General features: G+C 49.4%; 1 protein-coding gene across 1 annotated transcript in view; it reads right to left on the bottom strand.

Moving 5' to 3' along the window:
• RRP15 (ribosomal RNA processing 15 homolog) overlaps window positions 1–20,610 on the bottom strand; it is a 39,530-nt gene that overhangs the window by 6,758 nt on the left and 12,162 nt on the right. The window contains exons 3-4 of the mRNA XM_066595079.1: window positions 18,990–19,087; window positions 14,894–15,083 (exon numbers count right to left, since the gene is read on the bottom strand). Of these exons, the coding sequence (XP_066451176.1) occupies window positions 14,894–15,083; window positions 18,990–19,087 (288 nt within the window). The remainder of the gene's footprint in view (window positions 1–14,893; window positions 15,084–18,989; window positions 19,088–20,610) is intronic.

The following is a 20,610-nucleotide window of genomic DNA, read 5'->3' as shown; positions in this document are numbered from 1 at the left end:
ATTTCCCGTATGGTGGAAGGATCAGGAAGCGGTTTCACTGAAGCGTGTAATCTGCATACAGCGCAGCATTCCGACGGCCTTTCATAAAGATGTAACAAATGACTGTATGTTTAAACAATAATTGGCATTTGCCAAAGTGTTAGCGGTACAACGATTTGAGACGGCATGATACAACGGCGCCACCAAGTGGGTAATTGTAAAAGTAACAAGCCAAATAATGAATGAAAACCAACAGGCCTGCAATGCTGTATCTGTATGAGTATACTGAATGACAAAAGGACCTCTGCGATCCGTCTGCAGCCCTGCAAACCGCCACCCCCATACGTAAATGAGATGACGCGCCAAGAGTTCTCTGGTTTAGAGTGCTGCGACCAGGCGCTAAAGGCTGCATTCCATCGGAATCCCCAAAAACGGGACAGAATGAATGACTTCCTGCTGACAGATCTATAGTAAGGCCTCTCACAGCTGTAAATACGCTCCGTATTACATGGGGAATACGGAATGAAGAGGACCTATCGACTTCAATGGGTTTATTCACAAGTGTGCATTTTTCATACGATTTTCGGATGCAGATGTCCTCTTTAGGTCTGTATTACAGATAGTCAATGGGAATGTGAAAATGGCTCGTAAATACGCAGCGATTATGGACGCAAAACAAAAATGCAACAAGGGGCAAAATATGGACTGAATAGGCGAGTTTCGGTCTGTGATTCGCTGCATATTCATAGACAGAAATCCACATACGCCCGTGTGAATGAACCCTGAGCCCATGGTCGTACAAGTGAATGATGCTGCACACGTCCGTTTAATGCAGATTTCTGCAACGGATTTACAATTGCAGCAATAACGGATCTGCAGCAAAATCTTTGGCGCGGATTCCGAGATGCAATTTGACGTGGATTTTCCGCTGTGAAATATCTGCACCAAATCCGCTGTGTGTAAACGCAGCCTCAGACGGTGCAAGATAGCAGAACATGCCCACGGACGGCCTTCAGACGGTATGCCTCAGCTGTCACATTGCATTCAGGGGGCCGGATGAGCCCCGGAGAAGTTCACAATTGGAGGATAGGACATCTTGCCGCAACCACTGAACACCGAAGTCTTCAGATCACATGACTGGGAATCAGACGCTGTAAAAAAATTAGCTGCAACAGACAATCCTTCAAGACCACCTACTGTAAATTTATGTTGGGCGGTCGTGAAGGGTGTATGGAGTGGGCTCAGGAGCAGACGCCATGCATAGAGGTCTTTCAAGTCCTGCCCGCGGCAGTGCTTCATACGCAATGCTGAAAATCACTATACACTGCAATACTGAAGAATCACACTATATAATAGAAGCGATGAAATGATTGCAGGTTCGAGTCCTCTGTGGGAACTCAGTGAAAAAAACGAACTAAAAGTTAAAAAGAGAAAAAGATCTTATCCCCATTTAAAATCTAAATTAAAACCCCAGGTGTTTTGTAAAAGTCCGAACTATTAAAATATCACAAAATATTTAGCCAGCATGGTGAACACCTTACGAAAAAAGAAGAAACAAGAAAAAAAAAAAAAAAAAAAAAAAGACGGAACATCAAAATTGTGATAATTTGTCCCTGCTATCGTGGCTCAAAAAAACAAACAAAAAACAGCCTAGTTGAGAAAAAAATAAAACTGCACATTATACGGTACATTAAATAAATACAACTTGTCCTGCAAAAAAAAAGCCGTCATGTCAATGGAAAAACTAAAAAAGTTATGGCTCTTGGAAGGTGGGGCAAAAAAATGAAAACAAAGAATCTGATACTGAAGGGGTTAATGCATAGGTTGTCTGTGTTTAGGCTCATGTACGCACTGAAGCCGTGGCTGCAGGAGAAATACGGCAGCACACTGCATTACATGGTGCCCGTGCCGTGCATGGACACATGCCTCTTGCCCTATGCCATCCATATGCTCTACCAGGCATGGGTGGTCCTGAGAACCCCTTTACAGCCAGCCAACAAGCTTAGACATTGACAACACCCAGCTCCTTAGCATGAGACTTAGCTTCCTTGTTAAACTAGATCCCATATAATGTAGGTCTCCCCCGCACCCCAGCATTGCAGACCGTTCACACCACTTGGTCTGCTCCTCCAGCCCAGACCCTCTGTGCTACACTAATAACGCCGAGGTATTGGTTTGTAAACAGCCGAGATCTCATTGTAAAAGGTCGTCTTTTGTCTTCTCAATCTTCCTTCATAAGGCATTCTGATAGCTCAGGGCATCGTCTATAAATAAGCTGTCCGGGAATGTCCCCGCTGCAAATACTGAAGAGTCACAGTAATGATACTCTGACGGATCCAGCCTGATCAAACAAATCAGCGTCAACCAACACGGGTGCGAGAGGTCCAAGACTACGAGTGGGCTTTAGACAAGTGCTGACTAGGTCTCCTTTTTTCGTACTAAGTCCTGGTACAGAACATGAATTACCGGTCTTCATTGATGTCCCAAATGTAGCTTGTGATGGGCCAACTGAAAAACGGCCAAAGACACCGGGTCCCATGCAAACTTGTGCCGGTGGGAACCAACATCTACTTGCACGATCATATGGTGAATGGTGAGTTTACACGGGACGCCTATTCAGTCTCAGGTTGCCCCATGGCAGGGGCGCCCCTGCACCTATAGTGGCTCATAAGGGAATGTAAGCGATAGTTGTTTCATGTAAACTCGCCACCAACAGAGATGCGAGCGAAAACTCGTTCCCCGGTTGCTTCGATCCCCCTAAATTAAATAAACAAACCGTTGCTACGTGATTAATTATTGCCTCTTGTAAACAGATGTTTGTCCATCAGCGACTAGCCAACAACTCTGCAGAGAGGCGTGCGCTTTAATGACCATGTAGAAGAACTGTTGGCCTGTGTAAAGTCACCCAAACATTCTTTCATACGCCAACAACTCTGTCACGCCCATTTCCGATGGTCGGCCCATGTAAAGCCTCCCAATTCTTTTTTAGGAACTTTCTATTGGTAAAAGCAGAACTGCCCAGGAAGACTTTGAACTCCACAATTGGCGGGATTACTTATCGACGCATTTTAAATTACATGTGCCACGCAACACGAATCTGACTGCGACAACATGGCCCCCAGCTAGCTACTGAGTCATGGAATGCTACTTACCAGTTTCCAACGACGGAAATTAAAAAACTAAACAAAAAAACAACTTGCTTTTAAAAAAAAAAAAAAAAAAAAGGGCCTCGTATATAGTTAATTGGCGCTTATTAACTGGCAGAACATCTGCCCCTTCTAAAACCCCTTTTAATGGAGGGGTCCCACAACAGCACCCTTACCCTAGAGCAGAGACAGGCTATAGAGTGCGCCTCCGGCTCTAGAGGACCCAACACGTCCATACAGGACATGGGCAGACTGCATTTCCCATGGGCACTGCGGGGTAACTCAAAACTTGCTAGTGGGTTCCCGACTGATCACTGCTTACCATCAGGGACCCTCAGAACAAAGCTGACTCGTTCACAGCGGATACCCCCTCAAAGCAGACCAGGTAAAGCCTTCCATCTCACCCTTTGTCTTGTTTCAGGTGTAGAGCGAGGACACCAGGGTCTTTTTAAAAGACAGTGGTTCTTGACAGAACTGATGAGAGATGAAGACTACGGCCAGCAAGAATAGAAATGGGGACAATCACAGAAATCATCAACACAACAATGAGTGGGCTGAAGACCCAACATTCGGGAGGGGATCTTCGTAGGGTCATTGGGAGGCCCACTGTTTTAGGAGGCCCAACACTTCAGTAGTTTTATGTTTGATTAGCTGTGTCAATTTACCAGAGTCTACAGGATGGAGAAGAATATATTGTATGTACACAAGCCAGATAAGGAACATAATCCCTGACTACACAGAGCCAAAGAGGAATCTCTGTTTACTTGAGATGTCAAGAGGTACCAGGCTGCAAGGGCTCCAGATTTCCTCACCTGTTAAACCATTAACGGGGGAGACAATGAAAAGGGTGAGCGAGGAGACCACCCAGAGTCAAAACAGCAGGCATAGAGTTTAATGAGATGGTCATGTCAAAAGGAATTCTATAAAACGTGACAAAACAAGCTGCAACGATGGATGATGAAAGCCTCATACGTTTAGGGGTTTTTGTTTTGCTCTTGGTTTGACAAGGCTGATGCCAAATACATGAGTAATCCCAAGATGTAGGGCTCTTTACAATGGCCGATCTACCGGTGTAAAGGTTTGACACGCTGAGCGGGATAAATGACCGTTAATGTGATCACCTCCTCTGTCCGGTGATGGAACTGGTTCCAATCCGAGGATTGCTCAAAAGTCAAAGCTTTATTGTAGTGTAGCTCCAATCTGTTTCAGAACTGGACCAGTCCTTCCTCAGGCTTTATACCTATGCAAAGTCTGAGGAAGGAACCAGTCTGGTTCCAAAATGCGTTGCAAGCTGCACTTCAATAAAGCTTTGAGTTTTGTATCTTGACAGACTACTTGCTCATTTTTGGTGTTAAATTGTTTGTCCGGCTGTGGCTTCTCCTGAGGTTAGAAGGGGCGATCAGCTGATCATGGAAGAATCTCACTGATCAAACACATCAGGCAAAATCAGTACACAACGGTAAAGGGGTTGTACCAAGAGTGACTGATCCATGGGCAATAAAAGTCTGAGTGGTGCGAGGGTCTCACTGCCGAGACACCCATTGATCAAGAAAAAGGGGGTCCCCTCCTCTCGTCAGTGCAGTTTGGCTGCACCTACTCAGTGATGTCAGACTAAATAGGATGGCAGCTCTACATGCGCAATGTCACACCATTCATTTAAAAGGGGCTGCAGAAATAGCCAAGTCCAAGTACTCCGCTCTCTCCAGCAGCCCCACCGAAGATGAATGGAGCAGCACCGCACATGCATGACTGTCACTCCATTCAGTCGTCTCACTGTAGGGGGTGCTGTGAGCCCGCAGTATGGAGGAGAGGGGCATTCCATTCTTGGTTTTGGTTGGGGTCCCATTGGAGAGACCCCCATCAATCACACTTTCATCACCTACGCTGTAGATAGGTGATAAAAGACAAGCTTGGCACAATCCCATCAAGCCTATTGCAAAACTGAAGAGGTTCTAGAGTCCCTCATTGGTTTGGACAGCAGGTCCCTGATTGGCTGTCTCTGAACCCGTGTCATGCTCCGCCCCCTCAGGCACTGCGCTAGGCATATCAGATTTGCCAGTTCTTTTAACAGCCTTTCATACATAAAATACTCTGTTAGCCTTTTTTAGTTGTAAGGACACACTTGGTTTTTAAGTAACCATTCAAGTGAAATGTCATTTAACCCTTTGGTGACCGGCCTGCTTTGTGCATTAAAAAAACCAAGCAATTTTCATAGTCACATTGCAAGAGCCAAACTAGTTGTCAGTCGTATGAGCCCTACCCAGAATAGACTTCTTAAAAGTAGGTCATATATGGGCCCAACACCCCAGTAACAGACCGGACACAACACAGAACCCAGACCCCAGATAAGGGAGACTCAAGTCCGGTCAGAAGAGAACGACCCTGTATATCGGGTTCTGATGGTCGTATGGAGGATTGGTTTTTTGTGGGACCATTTAAATATTTTAATGGCCGCACTCTGACGTACGTGTAATGTGTTGTAGAACGTTTATTACAGATTTGCGTTGGAAGATGGAAACCGCCAACATCCCACAGAAATTTCACCATTGTTTCTGGGCTTTGTTTTCACAGCGTTCCATCATCTAGTAAAATCCCCATGACTTCCTTATCTGATCGGCACGATTACTGCAATACCACCTTAATATAGATTTCTTTTTAACATTTTTATTTTTTACTACTTTATCACAAAAAAACATGTTTTTCTTCTCCAGCAGCGGAACGATCTGAGGGCTTAGTTTTTGCAGCAAGAGTCTTAGTTTTCATTGGTGCCATTCCGAAATACAGATGACGTTTGGACGGCTTGTTTTGGAGCCCAGGTGTCAGTCAGCCAAGCCACAAGACGCACGCGCAGAAGTAAAGCCCATTAGTGACCGCCGTAATAAGGTGTGTTGGCGGTCACTAAGGGGTTAACCAAGAAACCGATGAACTGTTCAGCAGGAGGATTTAACTGAACATAACGCTTCCAGTAGCCAAGAAGCGAGTCATCAAGAACACGAGCAACATGAGAGCAGGTTATTATAAAGTAACCCGGCGCGTGACATGAGCGCTCAGATAGATGTATTACCCTCCGAGGTGGAAGTGACTTCATAAACCCCCCAAATATGATTCCTGGAGCAGAGATCTTGGCAAACAAGAACGTGTGTTTGATCTGATTCATTCTTCCCCAAAGGGCCACAAATAAATTAAAATGCCGCAGACCGAAAAACCAGAAGAGAAGTAAAGACCCGCGAAAGACAATGACCGAGAAAAAAGCAATAGGTTGAATAAGGATAACGCCATACCTTGATAAAAACACAGGAAGATATGAAAGGAGAACGCTGGCGCCGCTCCCAAATATAATGAGCACCATATGGGCATCCCCTGCTCAGCGGGTGAAGGGGCAGAGGACAGAAATACTCGGCAGATGCTTGTGGACTACGCCGGAATAGTGGAAGCGTGGAAACAGCACTTCTGGATAACGGGCAAATAGGGGATGGACAAAGCTGGGGAAGAAGAGAGGGGGAGGGGGGATTTTATGGTTTGTATGGAGGCTTCCGATACCTCAAACCTCTGTGCACATTAAAGGTGTTGCAGCTTTCAACACTTTTTATTAGAAGGGTGCCTCAATCAAACTCATTACATGGGGCCCTGCTGCTGAAACTCCCAGTAGTCCACTGTAGTTTGTAGAGGATCTAATTTTCCTGCAGCAGCTCCACAGGAGGTAGGCAGTATTACAAGAGACAGCGAGAGCCCGAGAGACCCGAAGGGGCGGGGGAGAGCGCCCGAGAGACCCGAAGGGGCGGGGGAGAGCGCCCGAGAGACCCGAAGGGGCGGGGGAGAGCGCCCGAGAGACCCGAAGGGGCGGGGGAGAGCGCCCGAGAGACCCGAAGGGGCGGGGGAGAGCGCCCGAGAGACCCGAAGGGGCGGGGGAGAGCGCCCGAGAGACCCGAAGGGGCGGGGGAGAGCGCCCGAGAGACCCGAAGGGGCGGGGGAGAGCGCCCGAGAGACCCGAAGGGGCGGGGGAGAGCGCCCGAGAGACCCGAAGGGGCGGGGGAGAGCGCCCGAGAGACCCGAAGGGGCGGGGGAGAGCGCCCGAGAGACCCGAAGGGGCGGGGGAGAGCGCCCGAGAGACCCGAAGGGGCGGGGGAGAGCGAGAGACCCGAAGGGGCGGGGGAGAGCGAGAGACCCGAAGGGGCGGGGGAGAGCGAGAGACCCGAAGGGGCGGGGGAGAGCGAGAGACCCGAAGGGGCGGGGGAGAGCGAGAGACCCGAAGGGGCGGGGGAGAGCGAGAGACCCGAAGGGGCGGGGGAGAGCGAGAGACCCGAAGGGGCGGGGGAGAGCGCCCGAGAGACCCGAAGGGGCGGGGGAGAGCGCCCGAGAGACCCGAAGGGGCGGGGGAGAGCGAGAGACCCGAAGGGGCGGGGGAGAGCGAGAGACCCGAAGGGGCGGGGGAGAGCGAGAGACCCGAAGGGGAGGAGGAGAGCGAGAGACCCGAAGGGGTGGGAGGCGGAGGAAGGGGAGAGACCCGAAGGGGTGGGAGGCGGAGGAAAGTGAGAGACCGAGACCCGAAGGGGCGGGAGGCGGAGGAGAGCGAGAGATCTTAGTTTTAAGTAACTGATGGAAGCCATGTACCTGGGTCTACAATATCATCATTTACCAGGTCCAACGGACGGGCAGAATTTAGATCAGTGATTGGTGTGGAGAATGTTGTGGTGCTGAACATGTTGGCTCTATATAACACTTATTTGGGAACCACGTGAGCAGCATTTCCACACAACTGTCGGCTGTAAACACGGGGAGGACTTTCTAAACTAGTTGGCTGTTTTATGAATGCAGGATGCAGCAAACAGCAGCCGCTGCCGGGGTGCTAATTTGGTAGCACTAGAGGCAGAGTAGATGTTCCTCGGCTACTGCAGTAATGTGAACCTCTCTGCAAAGCCCCATAAACCACAGAAGTAATACGTGGGACATTAACAAAGCTGCCGCCGCTATTGTGGTCGCCGTCCGTTCTAGGCAAGAAAAGGCTCTACAAATTAGCTCAAGTGCTTCGTGATGTGGAGGTATTAATCCTAATGTGATCCTGATGAACGCGCCGGCAGGCTCTCTTGGCTCTCGATGTGAAGCACGGATCGTAAAATCCATAAAGTTAATGAAACCCAAAGCTGCAGACGGCACAATCCATAATAAACTCTTTCAAGGTGTACGCAGAGCGCAAACGTAGAGCCGGGCCGCCGAATATATGCTAATTCATTCCACAGGTTCCACTTTACTGAAGGGTTACAAAGTTTAATTGTCGCACAACAAAAAAAACCTCCTGATACTTCCCAATTCTGAATCTGAGAGGTCTCTTCACTCTGCTTCCTGTCAGTGAATAAAAGCATTCCTGCTTACATCAGAGGCTGAAGAGAGAGATCTCATAGCAGAACGTTTGGGGTAAGCCTAGATTGGATACAATTGTAGCAGAGTGCAACAGCCTGGACTGCAGTTTGCGCACAACGATACACTGTTGCAAACCATCAAGAATCCCTCCATTATGGATTTAGTGGTTTCTGATTAGTCCGTCAATAAGGATGTCTGTTCAACAGAATGTCATGGATTCCATGTCACGTGACTCAATCACAGCACACCTTGGTGACAGATTGTTCAGTTTGCAGTGATAAATGGCAGAATAGTGAGTGCAGCTCTGGAGGATATTACAGGATGTAACCCAGGATCAGTACAGGATAAGTAATGTATGTACACAGTGACTCCACCAGCAGAATAGTGAGTGCAGCTCTGGGGTATAATACAGGATGTAACTCAGGGTCAGTACAGGATAAGTGATGTATGTACACAGTGACTCCACCAGCAGCACAATAGTGAGTGCAGCTCTGGAGTATAATACAGGATGTAACTCAGGATCAGTACAGGATAAGTAATGTATGTACACAGTGACTCCACCAGCAGAATAGTGAGCGCAGCTCTGGAGTATAATACAGGATGTAACTCAGGATCAGTACAGGATAAGTAATGTATGTACACAGTGACTCCACCAGCAGAATAGTGAGTGCAGCTCTGGGGTATAATACAGGATGTAACTCAGGGTCAGTACAGGATAAGTAATGTATGTACACTGTAACTCCACCAGCAGAATAGTGAGTGCAGCTCTGGGGTATAATACAGGATCAGTACAGGATAAGTAATGTATGTACACAGTGACTCCACCAGCAGCACAATAGTGAGTGCAGCTCTGGAGTATAATACAGGATGTAACTCAGGATCAGTACAGGATAAGTAATGTATGTACACTGTAACTCCACCAGCAGAATAGTGAGTGCAGCTCTAGAGTATAATACAGGATAAGTAATGTATGTACACAGTGACTCCACCAGCAGAATAGTGAGTGCAGCTCTGGAGTATAATACAGGATAAGTAATGTATGTACACTGTGACTTCACCAGCAGAATAGTGAGTGCAGCTCTGGAGTATAATAGAGGATGTAACTCAGGATCAGTACAGGATAAGTAATGTATGTACACAGTAACTCCACCAGCAGAATAGTGAGTGCAGCTCTGGAGTATAATACAGGATGTAACTCAGGAGCAGTACAGGATAAGTAATGTATGTTCGCAGTGACTCCACCAGCAGAATAGTGAGCGCAGCTCTGGAATATAATACAGGATGTAACTCAGGATCAGTACAGGATAAGTAATGTATGTACACAGTGACTCCACCAGCAGAATAGTGAGTGCAGCTCTAGAGTATAATACAGGATAAGTAATGTATGTACACAGTGACTCCACCAGCAGAATAGTGAGTGCAGCTCTGGAGTATAATACAGGATGTAACTCAGGATCAGTAATGTATGTACACGGTGACTCCACCAGCAGAATAGTGAGTGCAGCTCTGGGGTATAATACAGGATGTAACTCAGGGTCAGTACAGGATAAGTAATGTATGTACACAGTGACTCCACCAGCAGAATAGTGAGTGCAGCTCTGGAGTATAATACAAGATGTAACTCAGGATCAGTACAGTATAAGTAATGTATGTATAGAGTGACTCCAGCAGCAGAATAGTGAGTGCAGCTCTGGGGTATAATACAGGATGTAACTCAGGATAATGACCTATAAATACATGTCATCCTTGGTGGGTTATGCATTTAAGGGACACCAGTTAACAGATTCCCATATGATTTCCCAACCTGATAAAGAGCATTTGATGGGCCCAGTATGATACACAACGTGCAACATCTTGGGGGGAAGTGAACTCAAGACGCGATTAGTTATTCAGCCCTGACCTTTTATAGGAGCGCCGTAACACTGTAGTCATCGCCAGCGACAGCACCACCACTTTATAGTACAACCCCCCCACCACCACCTGAATTGCACATGATGGGGGAGGGGTCATCAGAAACCTTCTCCATAGACTTTGCTGGGACCTAATAAATGACGCCGGCGCAGGAGGGACATTTCCACGTGTCTGCCGGGAACAGATGAGAGGCGTCCCGTCTTTTAAAAGGGGGAGAAAGTTGCAGGAGGGCATGAAGACATAAACAAGTCAATAGGTGGAGCCCCCCTTTAAATGTTAAAAGCTTCTCAGCGGCCTTTGATGACAGATCCGCGGTAACCTTTCCACGTCGGGCGTTTGATTCCGAGTATCTGTTATTGGAAGAGAGCAAACCCTTCGCTGGTAGAAAAAAGTAACCTTCGGCGCGGCCGCACAAACAAAAACCATATGACAATCTGTTTATAGGGTAATTGGATCAAGCACGGCTCCCTGGCATCCAGAAAGCACTTAGATGAAGAGGTAGAAGAGGGAGGTGGGGGGCCGCGCGCCCCCCGAGTCAGCGCACATCAAAGTGTAAACAGCAACACGGCGATCCCACGGCGCTCCGCACACTCTGTAACCGCCGCGCCGCCGGGAACATCTATTACCGAACACAAACATATTCCAGGAGGGCAGCGAGCTGCGGGGGGAGGGAAAGCTGCGCCCGTTATTAGAGGCATTAGCTCATGAGAGGCGCCGCGCCGCGCCAAGGAGACAAAGAAAACCCAGGTGCCTACTAGGCACTTTTTAGAAGGCCGTTTACAGCAGATTCTGTGTGGGGGTGCGAGGTTCACGGACCCTCGGACTCTGCAGCTCACTGCTGGACTTACCAGAAATGGGCAAGCTGGGCCTTTATATACACTGAACGGCCCCTTTATAAGACCCCCAAGCTGGGAGCGTTGGAATCCATTGGCCTTCAGATCTACAGAGATTTATCGTGGCGTAGATTCCACTCGGCCCCTGCGGACAGGAAGCTTCTTGTAGGCGCCGCAGATTAGATGGCGGTGCTGACGTGTTCTGACCGGCTGACAGGAAGGGGTCTGCGATTCATGCCGCTTCCGCCAAATTCTGACCTCCCATCAGCAACATAAATCTGGGCCCATCTGACCAGGAGATGTTTTCCCGCTGCTCAGTGATACAAGTTTTGCGCTCTTTTGCCCGCTGGAGTCTTTCTGTTCCTCTTACACACAATGGCGCTGGAACTGGTCGCCCGCTGTTATACCATCCGTGCGGAGGAACGGCGAGTTGTGCGTTCGGACACGTTAGTTGGAGCTCCAGCGTTGTATTCAGCTGACTGTGCAGCCTGTTGGTCAGAACGATTCCTGACATCCTCCTCTGACCCCTTTCAGGGATGAGTTGTTTCCATCCGCAGGATCCCCTCTCGCTGGATATTTTCCTGTATACTCTCCACACCGTTACACGAGAAAACCCCCCCCGGTTGGCAGTGAGACGCCGGCTAGTCCAGCGCCGATGACCGGCCTCGTTGGAAGTCGCTCCGATCGCTGGATTTTCCCATCTAATGTGGATTCACACTGAAACTGATCCACGGAAAACTTGTCACGTGATTATATGCTCCGGGGTCACGGGGAGAATTACCGTACAGGGAAGCGCCAATTGTGAGAGAATGGGCGGCTCTAATAAAGGGGCGTTCAGTGTATTTGGTCTGTATGAATGGTTTCCATGTAAAGCCTTCATGTTGATAGGATGGCAGTGCGGACCCTCATTCGTGCTGCGCAGCAGCTTCTCGCCATGTTGGCTTGCAGTAGAGGCGGCTCTATTTTCTGCAGCAAACAAATTGCAGCAGAACGACCCGATACGTTCATCCTGCAAGTCGCTACGAGGACGACGGGATTTGTGCTCTATCTGTGGGAAAAAAATATATTTTCTGCCGCCATCTTCTGACCGCCACAACTTTTTAAAAATGTTTGTCATTTTCGGCACAGGCAGTCATGGCAGCCCTGGGGGTGTTTAGAAGGCCCATGGCTGTCATGGAAACTAAATGACTCCACCTGATCTCATCATGAAGTGCTGTCCGGGACCCCTAAACACTGATTGGGGCATTTCAATGGTTAACAGCCATGATCAGCGAGAGCGCCGACTGCGACTGTTGTGGGCGTTAGCAGTCTAAGACAGCCGGCACCTGCCGTGTATGGAGCGAGACAGCCCTACCGATCCCCTCCCTACAGACCCCCTCCCTACAGACCCGCACGCCTTGGGTGTGAAGGGGTGAAGAACAAGCCAGGACAGTCTGGTTATATTGGATTTGGCGCCGTTCACACGTGGCGGATTCTCTGCAGCAGATTTTTACACGTTGATGTGGATTTTCACGGAGAGTCGGTCACTTTACTGTCAGAGGAGAAATCTCCGATCTGCACCGCTTCTCGTTCCGCTACGGTTTGCAATAATTTCCGCACCTGGTGAATATTCGCGATCAGAACCAAAATCGTGGACCCGAGTGACTCCACAACGTGCCGACAGCTGCCGGTTAGTACGGACCAGCGCCTGCCACATCGCTGATGAACCCGCCGCGCCTTTCCTTGCTTTTATATTTAACGAGTAAGGTTAATCAGACAGGAGAATCCTTTCTAATCATTTTAAAGGCAGCGCTGCCCCCTGCAGGCCACGTGGTGGTACTGCCTACGAATGTATAGAAAACCTTGTAAATACAAGAAAAGCCAATGTTGAGGCAGAGATTACTGCCTTATATAACAGCCACCGCTGGGTGCGACAACGTTCCGGAAGGAGACCAGCCCTGGACTATGAAGATAACCTCTTCAGGCGCCCAGATCTGTTCCGTGAGGCGCTGCACGACCTCCAAAAGGACCATCACTCCGCTTTCCTTGAGTCCTTAATGCCAATTTCAGTTGTGATGTAATTTTGTCTTTCTGAGGATTCTAGAGAGGAAGGTTTCTATTCACTGACAGCAAGCGGTGAAAGGTAAAAGACAAAGTAAATGAGAAAGTAGCAGAATTTCTCATCATGTAATAATTAAGGGGTTGCAGCACAATCACAAGTTGTCCCTTATACACAGGATGGGGGGATAACTTGCTGATTGCTGAGACCCCCTGCCAACCTGACGCCCGTGTCCCCTTCTGCCCGTCACTGCGGAGGTCACTTCTCCCCAGCAGGAAGGGTGCGCCGGCCGAGCATTTCAATGGGGTTGATGGAAAGATTCAAGCGGGAGCCCTTTGGGAATCTCAGCAGTCCCACTGAAAGTGAACGGAGCGCTAGCAGCTTGTGTGACCGGCACTGCAATCAGTCTCCCCCACACTGTAGGGGGGCAGTGACCATGCAGCGAGGAGAACAGGGGACATGGGATGCTAGGTCTCAGGATTGGTGATGGTCTCAGCAGTCAGACCCCCATCAATCAGCTAGTTGTCCCTTATCCCGTGGACAGGTGATAACTTGTAATTATGGTACAACCCCTTTAAGTCTTATTTATGAACCGTGACCCCTTAACTGCCACATAGGATCTTGTTCTCGGGTTGTCATGGGACTAGAATACCGACAACCTACCTCTAGGATAGGCCATTTATATCAGATTAGGGGGGTCCAACTCCGCTTATCAGGCAGCTGCAGCGCCACATCCCCTTCTTTGTTTACCACGCAGTGCCATACATGTGGTAGTGGTGGCATCTGGTATTGCAGCTCGACCTGTCAACAAGGAAAGGGATGTGGCGTTTGTTCGCTCCTCCAGTCAGCTGGCCGGTGGGGTTGTGACAAGTCCGCCCCGCATCTATAGGATATTGATCGTCTACGCCATCACAGAACAGCCATGGGGTCCTGAATGGAGTTCTCTCCATGTGTTAGCATTGCTGCAGTGTTTTAGGGGTTAAGCAGCACAGAGGCCTCTCCGATCCCAGTTATTGACGACTGGTAATGGGGATTTTTCAGCATAGATTCGACCCCTAAAAATCACGGCAGAAATCGGCGCTGCGGGCGTCTTTACAGACTGCGCTGTGTGTTCCGTTAAACCCAAGTGTTCGTTCACACGGGCGCTGCAGAATGCGTAGAAATCACATTAATGGCTCTATTCACACCTGTGATGTGTTTCTCGCTGAGAAGAGAAGCCTGAAATGAGAGTGCGAGCACGCCCAACGCTGTAGACCTCTGCCGCAGATACGTACATGTATAACCGCACATATGGGTGGATCCATAGATTCTGCACGATGAGACGCACAATCCGCATTCAGACTATGGCGCAGATTCCCACTAAAGTAACGGGCCGCGGCTCTGCTGTAGAATCCATGGTAAATCTGTGACACATTCTGCAGAGGGCCATCAGTACATGCAGCCTGAAGAGAATCTAACACTCCTCTCTGTGTATACATAGTTTATTCCTCGATTACTCTAAAGTAACCTTGACTTCATAAAACTTGCCATATGAACACGTAAACACCCGGAACACCTGGACCAAAGTAACTGGGGCGGAGCCAGGTATACCAGGTAGTTACATATAAACCGAACCAGATGGAACGCACCTTTTTGGCCCCTGGTCGCTCCGCTCCTTGGCCTTTGCCCTCCTTCCCTCTCAGCACGTTAATAAAGTCTTTCTTGGAGATGGAGGACATCAGTTTACTCTTCTTCCTCTCCGACATGCCGGCTTCCTTCATCTTGTCCTTCACGTTGCCCTGATGGGTTTTTACGGCATTGAATAGCTGAACGACCCCCCTGTGGTGACAGAACACAAACCGGTCAGTGACAGTCCTGCGGTTACACCGTAATGTCTGCTGGCGAAACCCCTTTAACTCTAGGCAGCGGCTCTGCGAGCGAACGCAAGCAACTCACTAGGGCAGTGTTTCCGAGCTCCAGTCCGCAGCGCCCCCAACAGGTCGTGTGTTCAGGATGTCCTCAGTGTTGCACAGGTGATGTACTCATAGTCGGTCCTCACACATTGCCACAGGTGGTCTTACTATAGGAGATCCTGAAAACAGGACCTGTTGGGGTCCCTGAGGACTGCAGTTGGGGACCCCTGGCCTAGAGGGATTATCTGGGGATTTTAACCCCTTAGTGATGAGGTCTGTTTTGGTCCTAAAAACATGACGATTTCGGGGGGATTTTCATCTTCACTTTTCAAAAACCGATTCCCTTATCCGCCAGCGCGGCCGGACGGGGTTTTGCGCAGCGAACTGTAGTTTTTGATATAATTTTTTGCTGTATATAATTTTGTAAAACGTATTAATATTTTTGGCCGGGAGGAGAAGCCCCCCAGTTCTGCCCCCCTTCATTCTTACACTGTGAGGCATAAATGAGGATGAATGTTTTCTGCTGCGACTACAAAACCAAAACGCTATAGATTTTATTTTTTAGGTTTTCTCGACCTTTACAGCAGAAAATCCACCTTTTAAAACAATATTTCCATTAGTCAGCGCTGCATTCAGAGTCCCGTGACTTATTGTTCCACGTACGGCTGGACTCGTTATGGTCGCCCCTTTGGGGTACATAAGGCTCTGTTTGTTTTTGGCTCTTTTTTTGCCTTATTATAGCGTTCGCCGCGCAAGATAAAAAACACGCGCTCAATCTTCTGTGTGGGTCGTTATGGTAGAGATGAGACACGTGTGCTTTTACATTTTTCTTTAACCCCTTAATGACTCGGCCTATTTTGGGCTTAGGGACGCAACGATTTTTGGCGGATTTTCATCTCCATTTCTGAAAAGTCATAACTTCTTTACTTTCCTGGTGACGCGGGCGTATGAGGGCTTGTTTTTTGCGCAGCGAGCTGTAGTTTTTATTGATACCACTTTTGGGTACATACACTATATTGTAAAACTTTTTTTTATGATCTCAGGGAGAGAAAACGCATCTATTCTGCCATAAATTTGTGTTTGTTTTTTTACAGCGTTAATCATGCAGCATAAATAAGACATTCCATTTTTTCTGCGGGTCGGTACGGTTACAACGAGACCAAAATTCTTACTTTTTTTAGGTTTTTACACTTTTCTGCAATAAAACCCCTTTCTTTGGAAATTTTTTTTTTCTAAATCGCTGCATTCAAAGTCCCATAACTTTTTTATTTTCCCGTGGGCGGAGCTTTGTGAGGGCTTATTTTTTGCGAGACGAGCTGTAGATTTTATTGGTACCATTTTGGGGAACATACGGCTTTTTGATCACTTTTATTGCATTTTGCCCCATTTTTTTAGTGTTTTTAACGCTCTTTTCTGTGCAGAATAAAAAGCATGTTCGGCTTATTGTACGCATCGTTACGGACGCGACAATACCAAATATGTGGGATTTTTATACACCATCTGTGCCCCCCTGGGGGCCTTACACTGCAGCACTGATGATCACAGCGATAGGGCATGGCAGGACTTCTGTCCTTCCATGCCATTTCGCTTATACAGCGATGACAGGCTATGGCAATACAGGACGCCAGTATTTGGCGCCCTGTTGCCATGGCAACCAGCCGGGCTCTCTGCGATAATATTGCGAGAGACTGGCAACTTCACAGAGGGAGTGCGCTCCCTTTGTAAACCCTTCCCATGCCGCAATCTACATAGATCGCGACGGGGAAAGGGTAAACAGCGGGGGGCCCATCTCTGATGCACCCCTGCTGCTGCAGAGGGAGGCCGGCTATCTCTGACAGCCGGCTCCCGCTGCGGGATACTGCGAGATCTATTATGATCTCACGCTATCCCCAGGATGTAAGTTTACGCCCTGTTACGGGAAGGGGTGAAACATTTTTATAACGTGTTTTTATGTCCCTGTAGAGGACTTGAACTTGCGATGCTATGATCAGTGTTATAATGCAATGTATTATTACTAATCACAGTGATCACAGACAATGACTGACCTGGATGCCATAGTCTTACATCCGGTTGTCATGGCAACCCATCGGCTCTCCACAATTACATGGCAGAGGGCCGATGATGTCACAAAGGGAGCGCCTGCCCTCTGAGCACTTTGTCTGCCGTGATCAACATGGATCGCTGCACATAAGGGTTTAACAGCAGGGATCAGTGTTTTCTCCGATTCCCACCGTTGCAGAGGAAGGCCGTACGTCAGTCACACACGGCTCCCGCTGCGGATGGCATGGGAATTGGACGGAGTTTGTCTGTTAACTGGTGGCTAGCGGACTGGGCGGAATCCTACTGTGGCTACCGGGAGGGAGGCGGGAAGTCCTGCTGTGACCACTGAGAGGTGCTGTGGAGGCAGAGGAGTCCTAATGCAACTAATGGGGAGACTATGGAATGTCCTGCTGTGACTACTAGATACAGGATTCGTCTGAGGCCTTCTTTATCGTCTTGGAGAGCGGTTGGGGAAGACGTTCTGCTGTGACCATGAAAGGCTGTGGGGGGCAATGGGCGTCTTGATGTGACTACTGAGAGGCAGGTGGGGAGTCCAGCTGTGGCCACTGAAAAGAGCTCTGGGTGATGGTAGTCTTGCTACACGGCAGAGGGAAGTTCTGCTGCGACTACTGGGTGGGGGAGTGAGCAGAGTCCTGCTTTGTCTACTGGAAGACTCGGACAAATCCTACTGGGAGGGAGGTGGGCAGTACCGCGAGGGCCCCTGAAAAGGGTTGTGGGGTAGCCAGAGTCCATTTGCGACTACTGAGAGGGACTATGAAATGCCCTGCTGTGACTACTGAGAGAAAAGTAGAGAGTTCTGGTGTGACTAACGTGAAGGACTGTGGAACGCCCTGCTGTGACTACTGGGAGGCAGGTGGGGAGTCCTGCTGTGGCCAGTGAAAGGAGCTGTGGTGGCAGGAGTCCTGACTGAGGACTGTGGAATGTCCTGCTGTGACTACTGAAAGGTAGAGAGTCCTGGCATGATGGCAGGGGGAGTCCTGATGTGACTAACGTGGAGGACTGTGGAACGCCCTGCTGTGACTACTGGGGAACAGGGAGGAAGCCGAACAGCAGGCCAGTGAAAAGAGCTGTAGGGGCAGAGAGAGTTCTAATGTGACTACTGGGAAGGACTGTGGAACGTCCTGCTGTGACCACTGGGGAGTCCTACTGTCACCAGCGAAAGAAGCTGTGGTGGCAAGAGTCCTGACTATGAGGACTGTGGAACGCCCTGCTGTGACTACTGGGGAACAGGGAGGAAGCCGAACAGCAGGCCAGTGAAAAGAGCTGTAGGGGCAGAGAGAGTTCTAATGTGACTACTGGGAAGGACTGTGGAACGTCCTGCTGTGACCATTGGGGAGTCCTACTGTCACCAGTGAAAGAAGCTGTGGTGGCAAGAGTCCTGACTATGAGGACTGTGGAATGTCGGGCTGTGACTACTAGGCTAGAGGTGAGGAGACTATTAGAAGAGTGGAGCTTTCTAGGACTAATAAATAGAAGAGAGGGGTAGAGCGACTACTATTGGAAATGGAAGAGCAGCCTGCGGTGACTACTGGGGTGGGGGACGAGGACCTGTTGACTCCTAGTACTTGACAAGACTTGGATGGATGATGTGTGTATCCATCTACATACACCCTACGTGTTCCTACTAGCCCCCCTACATAAATCTTCAGGCTCCTCCGCGGCCGATCCCAGGATCTGCTTCATTAGAACCAGAGAGACGAAACCTTCAGAATTGGTTTGAAAAGAGCGGCGTGGCGGTCAGACGGCAGCGGCGTTGGGGACGTCGGCGTACCTGGTGGCGATTCTCTGCAGGCTCCGCTCGGCTTCTCGGTCGCGGACCACGTCCGGCTTCACCCGACACATCATCTCCCACTGACGCTTCTTATCGAACTGCAACAGAAGGGAAACGTCAGGAGGCGCGAGGAGACCGACAGCGAGGGGTCTGAGCTTACGGGAAACGGGGCCTTCATGAAGAGCATCAGGTGACCCAATCGGCAAAGGGTTAAAGGTATTTAACCCCTTCCCCCCCAAGACCCAAGTTCACTTCCTGGCTGGGAATGGCTTCCACAAACAGACGTAAGCCGACATCCGGCGGATGGGGCGGGCTCAGAAGCCGAGTCAGCGCCATCCGCAGCGGGAGCAGACTGTGGCGGACATCTGCAGGGAGAACACAGATCCTCGCTCTTAACCCCTCACATGCCACAATTAATGTAAATGGGAGGTCCGGGTCTGCCATGGTCTTTGATTGCTACGCATTACAGTGCAATGTATGATCAGAGACATCACACATCGCAGGTTCAAGTCCTCCATAGGGGCAAAAAGACAACCACGCCCGTTGGGCATTATCGCACCGTCACAGCCCGTATAATAGATCACCTGGCATTATCGCACCGTCACAGCCCGTATAATAGATCGTCTGGCATTATCGCACCGTCACAGCCCGTATAATAGATCGTCTGGCATTATCGCACCGTCACAGCCCGTATAATAGATTGTCTGGCATTATCGCACCGTCACAGCCCGTATAATAGATCGCCTGGCATTATCGCACCGTCACAGCCCGTATAATAGATCGTCTGGCATTATCGCACCGTCACAGCCCGTATAATAGATCGTCTGGCATTATCGCACCGTCACAGCCCGTATAATAGATCGCCTGGCATTATCGCACCGTCACAGCCCGTATAATAGATCGCCTGGCATTATCGCACCGTCACAGCCCGTATAATAGATCGCCTGGCATTATCGCACCGTCACAGCCCGTATAATAGATCGCCTGGCATTATCGCACCGTCACAGCCCGTATAATAGATCGCCTGGCATTATCGCACCGTCACAGCCCGTATTATAGATCGTCTGGCATTATCGCACCGTCACAGCCCGTATAATAGATCGAACACACTTTATCCTGAACGGCAAACACTAAAACCAAAAAAGCCGAAGGTAAACAAAATGGTAGCTCCTCTTGTTCTTCCAGTCCTGATGTCGGAGGGTATTCTGTAGGGCTCTGGTAGCTCCTCCTGTCCCTCCAGTCCTGATGCTGGAGGGTATTCTGTACGGCTCTGGTAGCTCCTCCTCTTCCTCCGGTCCTGATGTTGGAGGGTATTCTGTAGGGCTCTGGTAGCTCCTCCTGTTCCTCCGGTCCTGATACTGGAGGGTATTCTGTAGGGCTCTGGTAGCTCCTCCTGTTCCTCCGGTCCTGATGTTGGAGGGTATTCTGTAGGGCTCTGGTAGCTCCTCCTGTTCCTCCGGTCCTGATGTTGGAGGGTATTCTGTAGGGCTCTGGTAGCTCCTCCTGTTCCTCCGGTCCTGATGCTGGAGGGTATTCTGTAGGGCTCTGGTAGCTCCTCTTGTTCTTCCGGTCCTGATGTCGGAGGGTATTCTGTAGGGCTCTGGTAGCTCCTCCTGTCCCT

The sequence above is a fragment of the Eleutherodactylus coqui genome, chromosome 3 (genome assembly GCF_035609145.1).
Source record: "Eleutherodactylus coqui strain aEleCoq1 chromosome 3, aEleCoq1.hap1, whole genome shotgun sequence".
Classification (NCBI taxonomy): Eukaryota; Metazoa; Chordata; class Amphibia; order Anura; family Eleutherodactylidae; genus Eleutherodactylus; species Eleutherodactylus coqui.
This window is presented reverse-complemented; position numbering and strand designations above follow the sequence as displayed.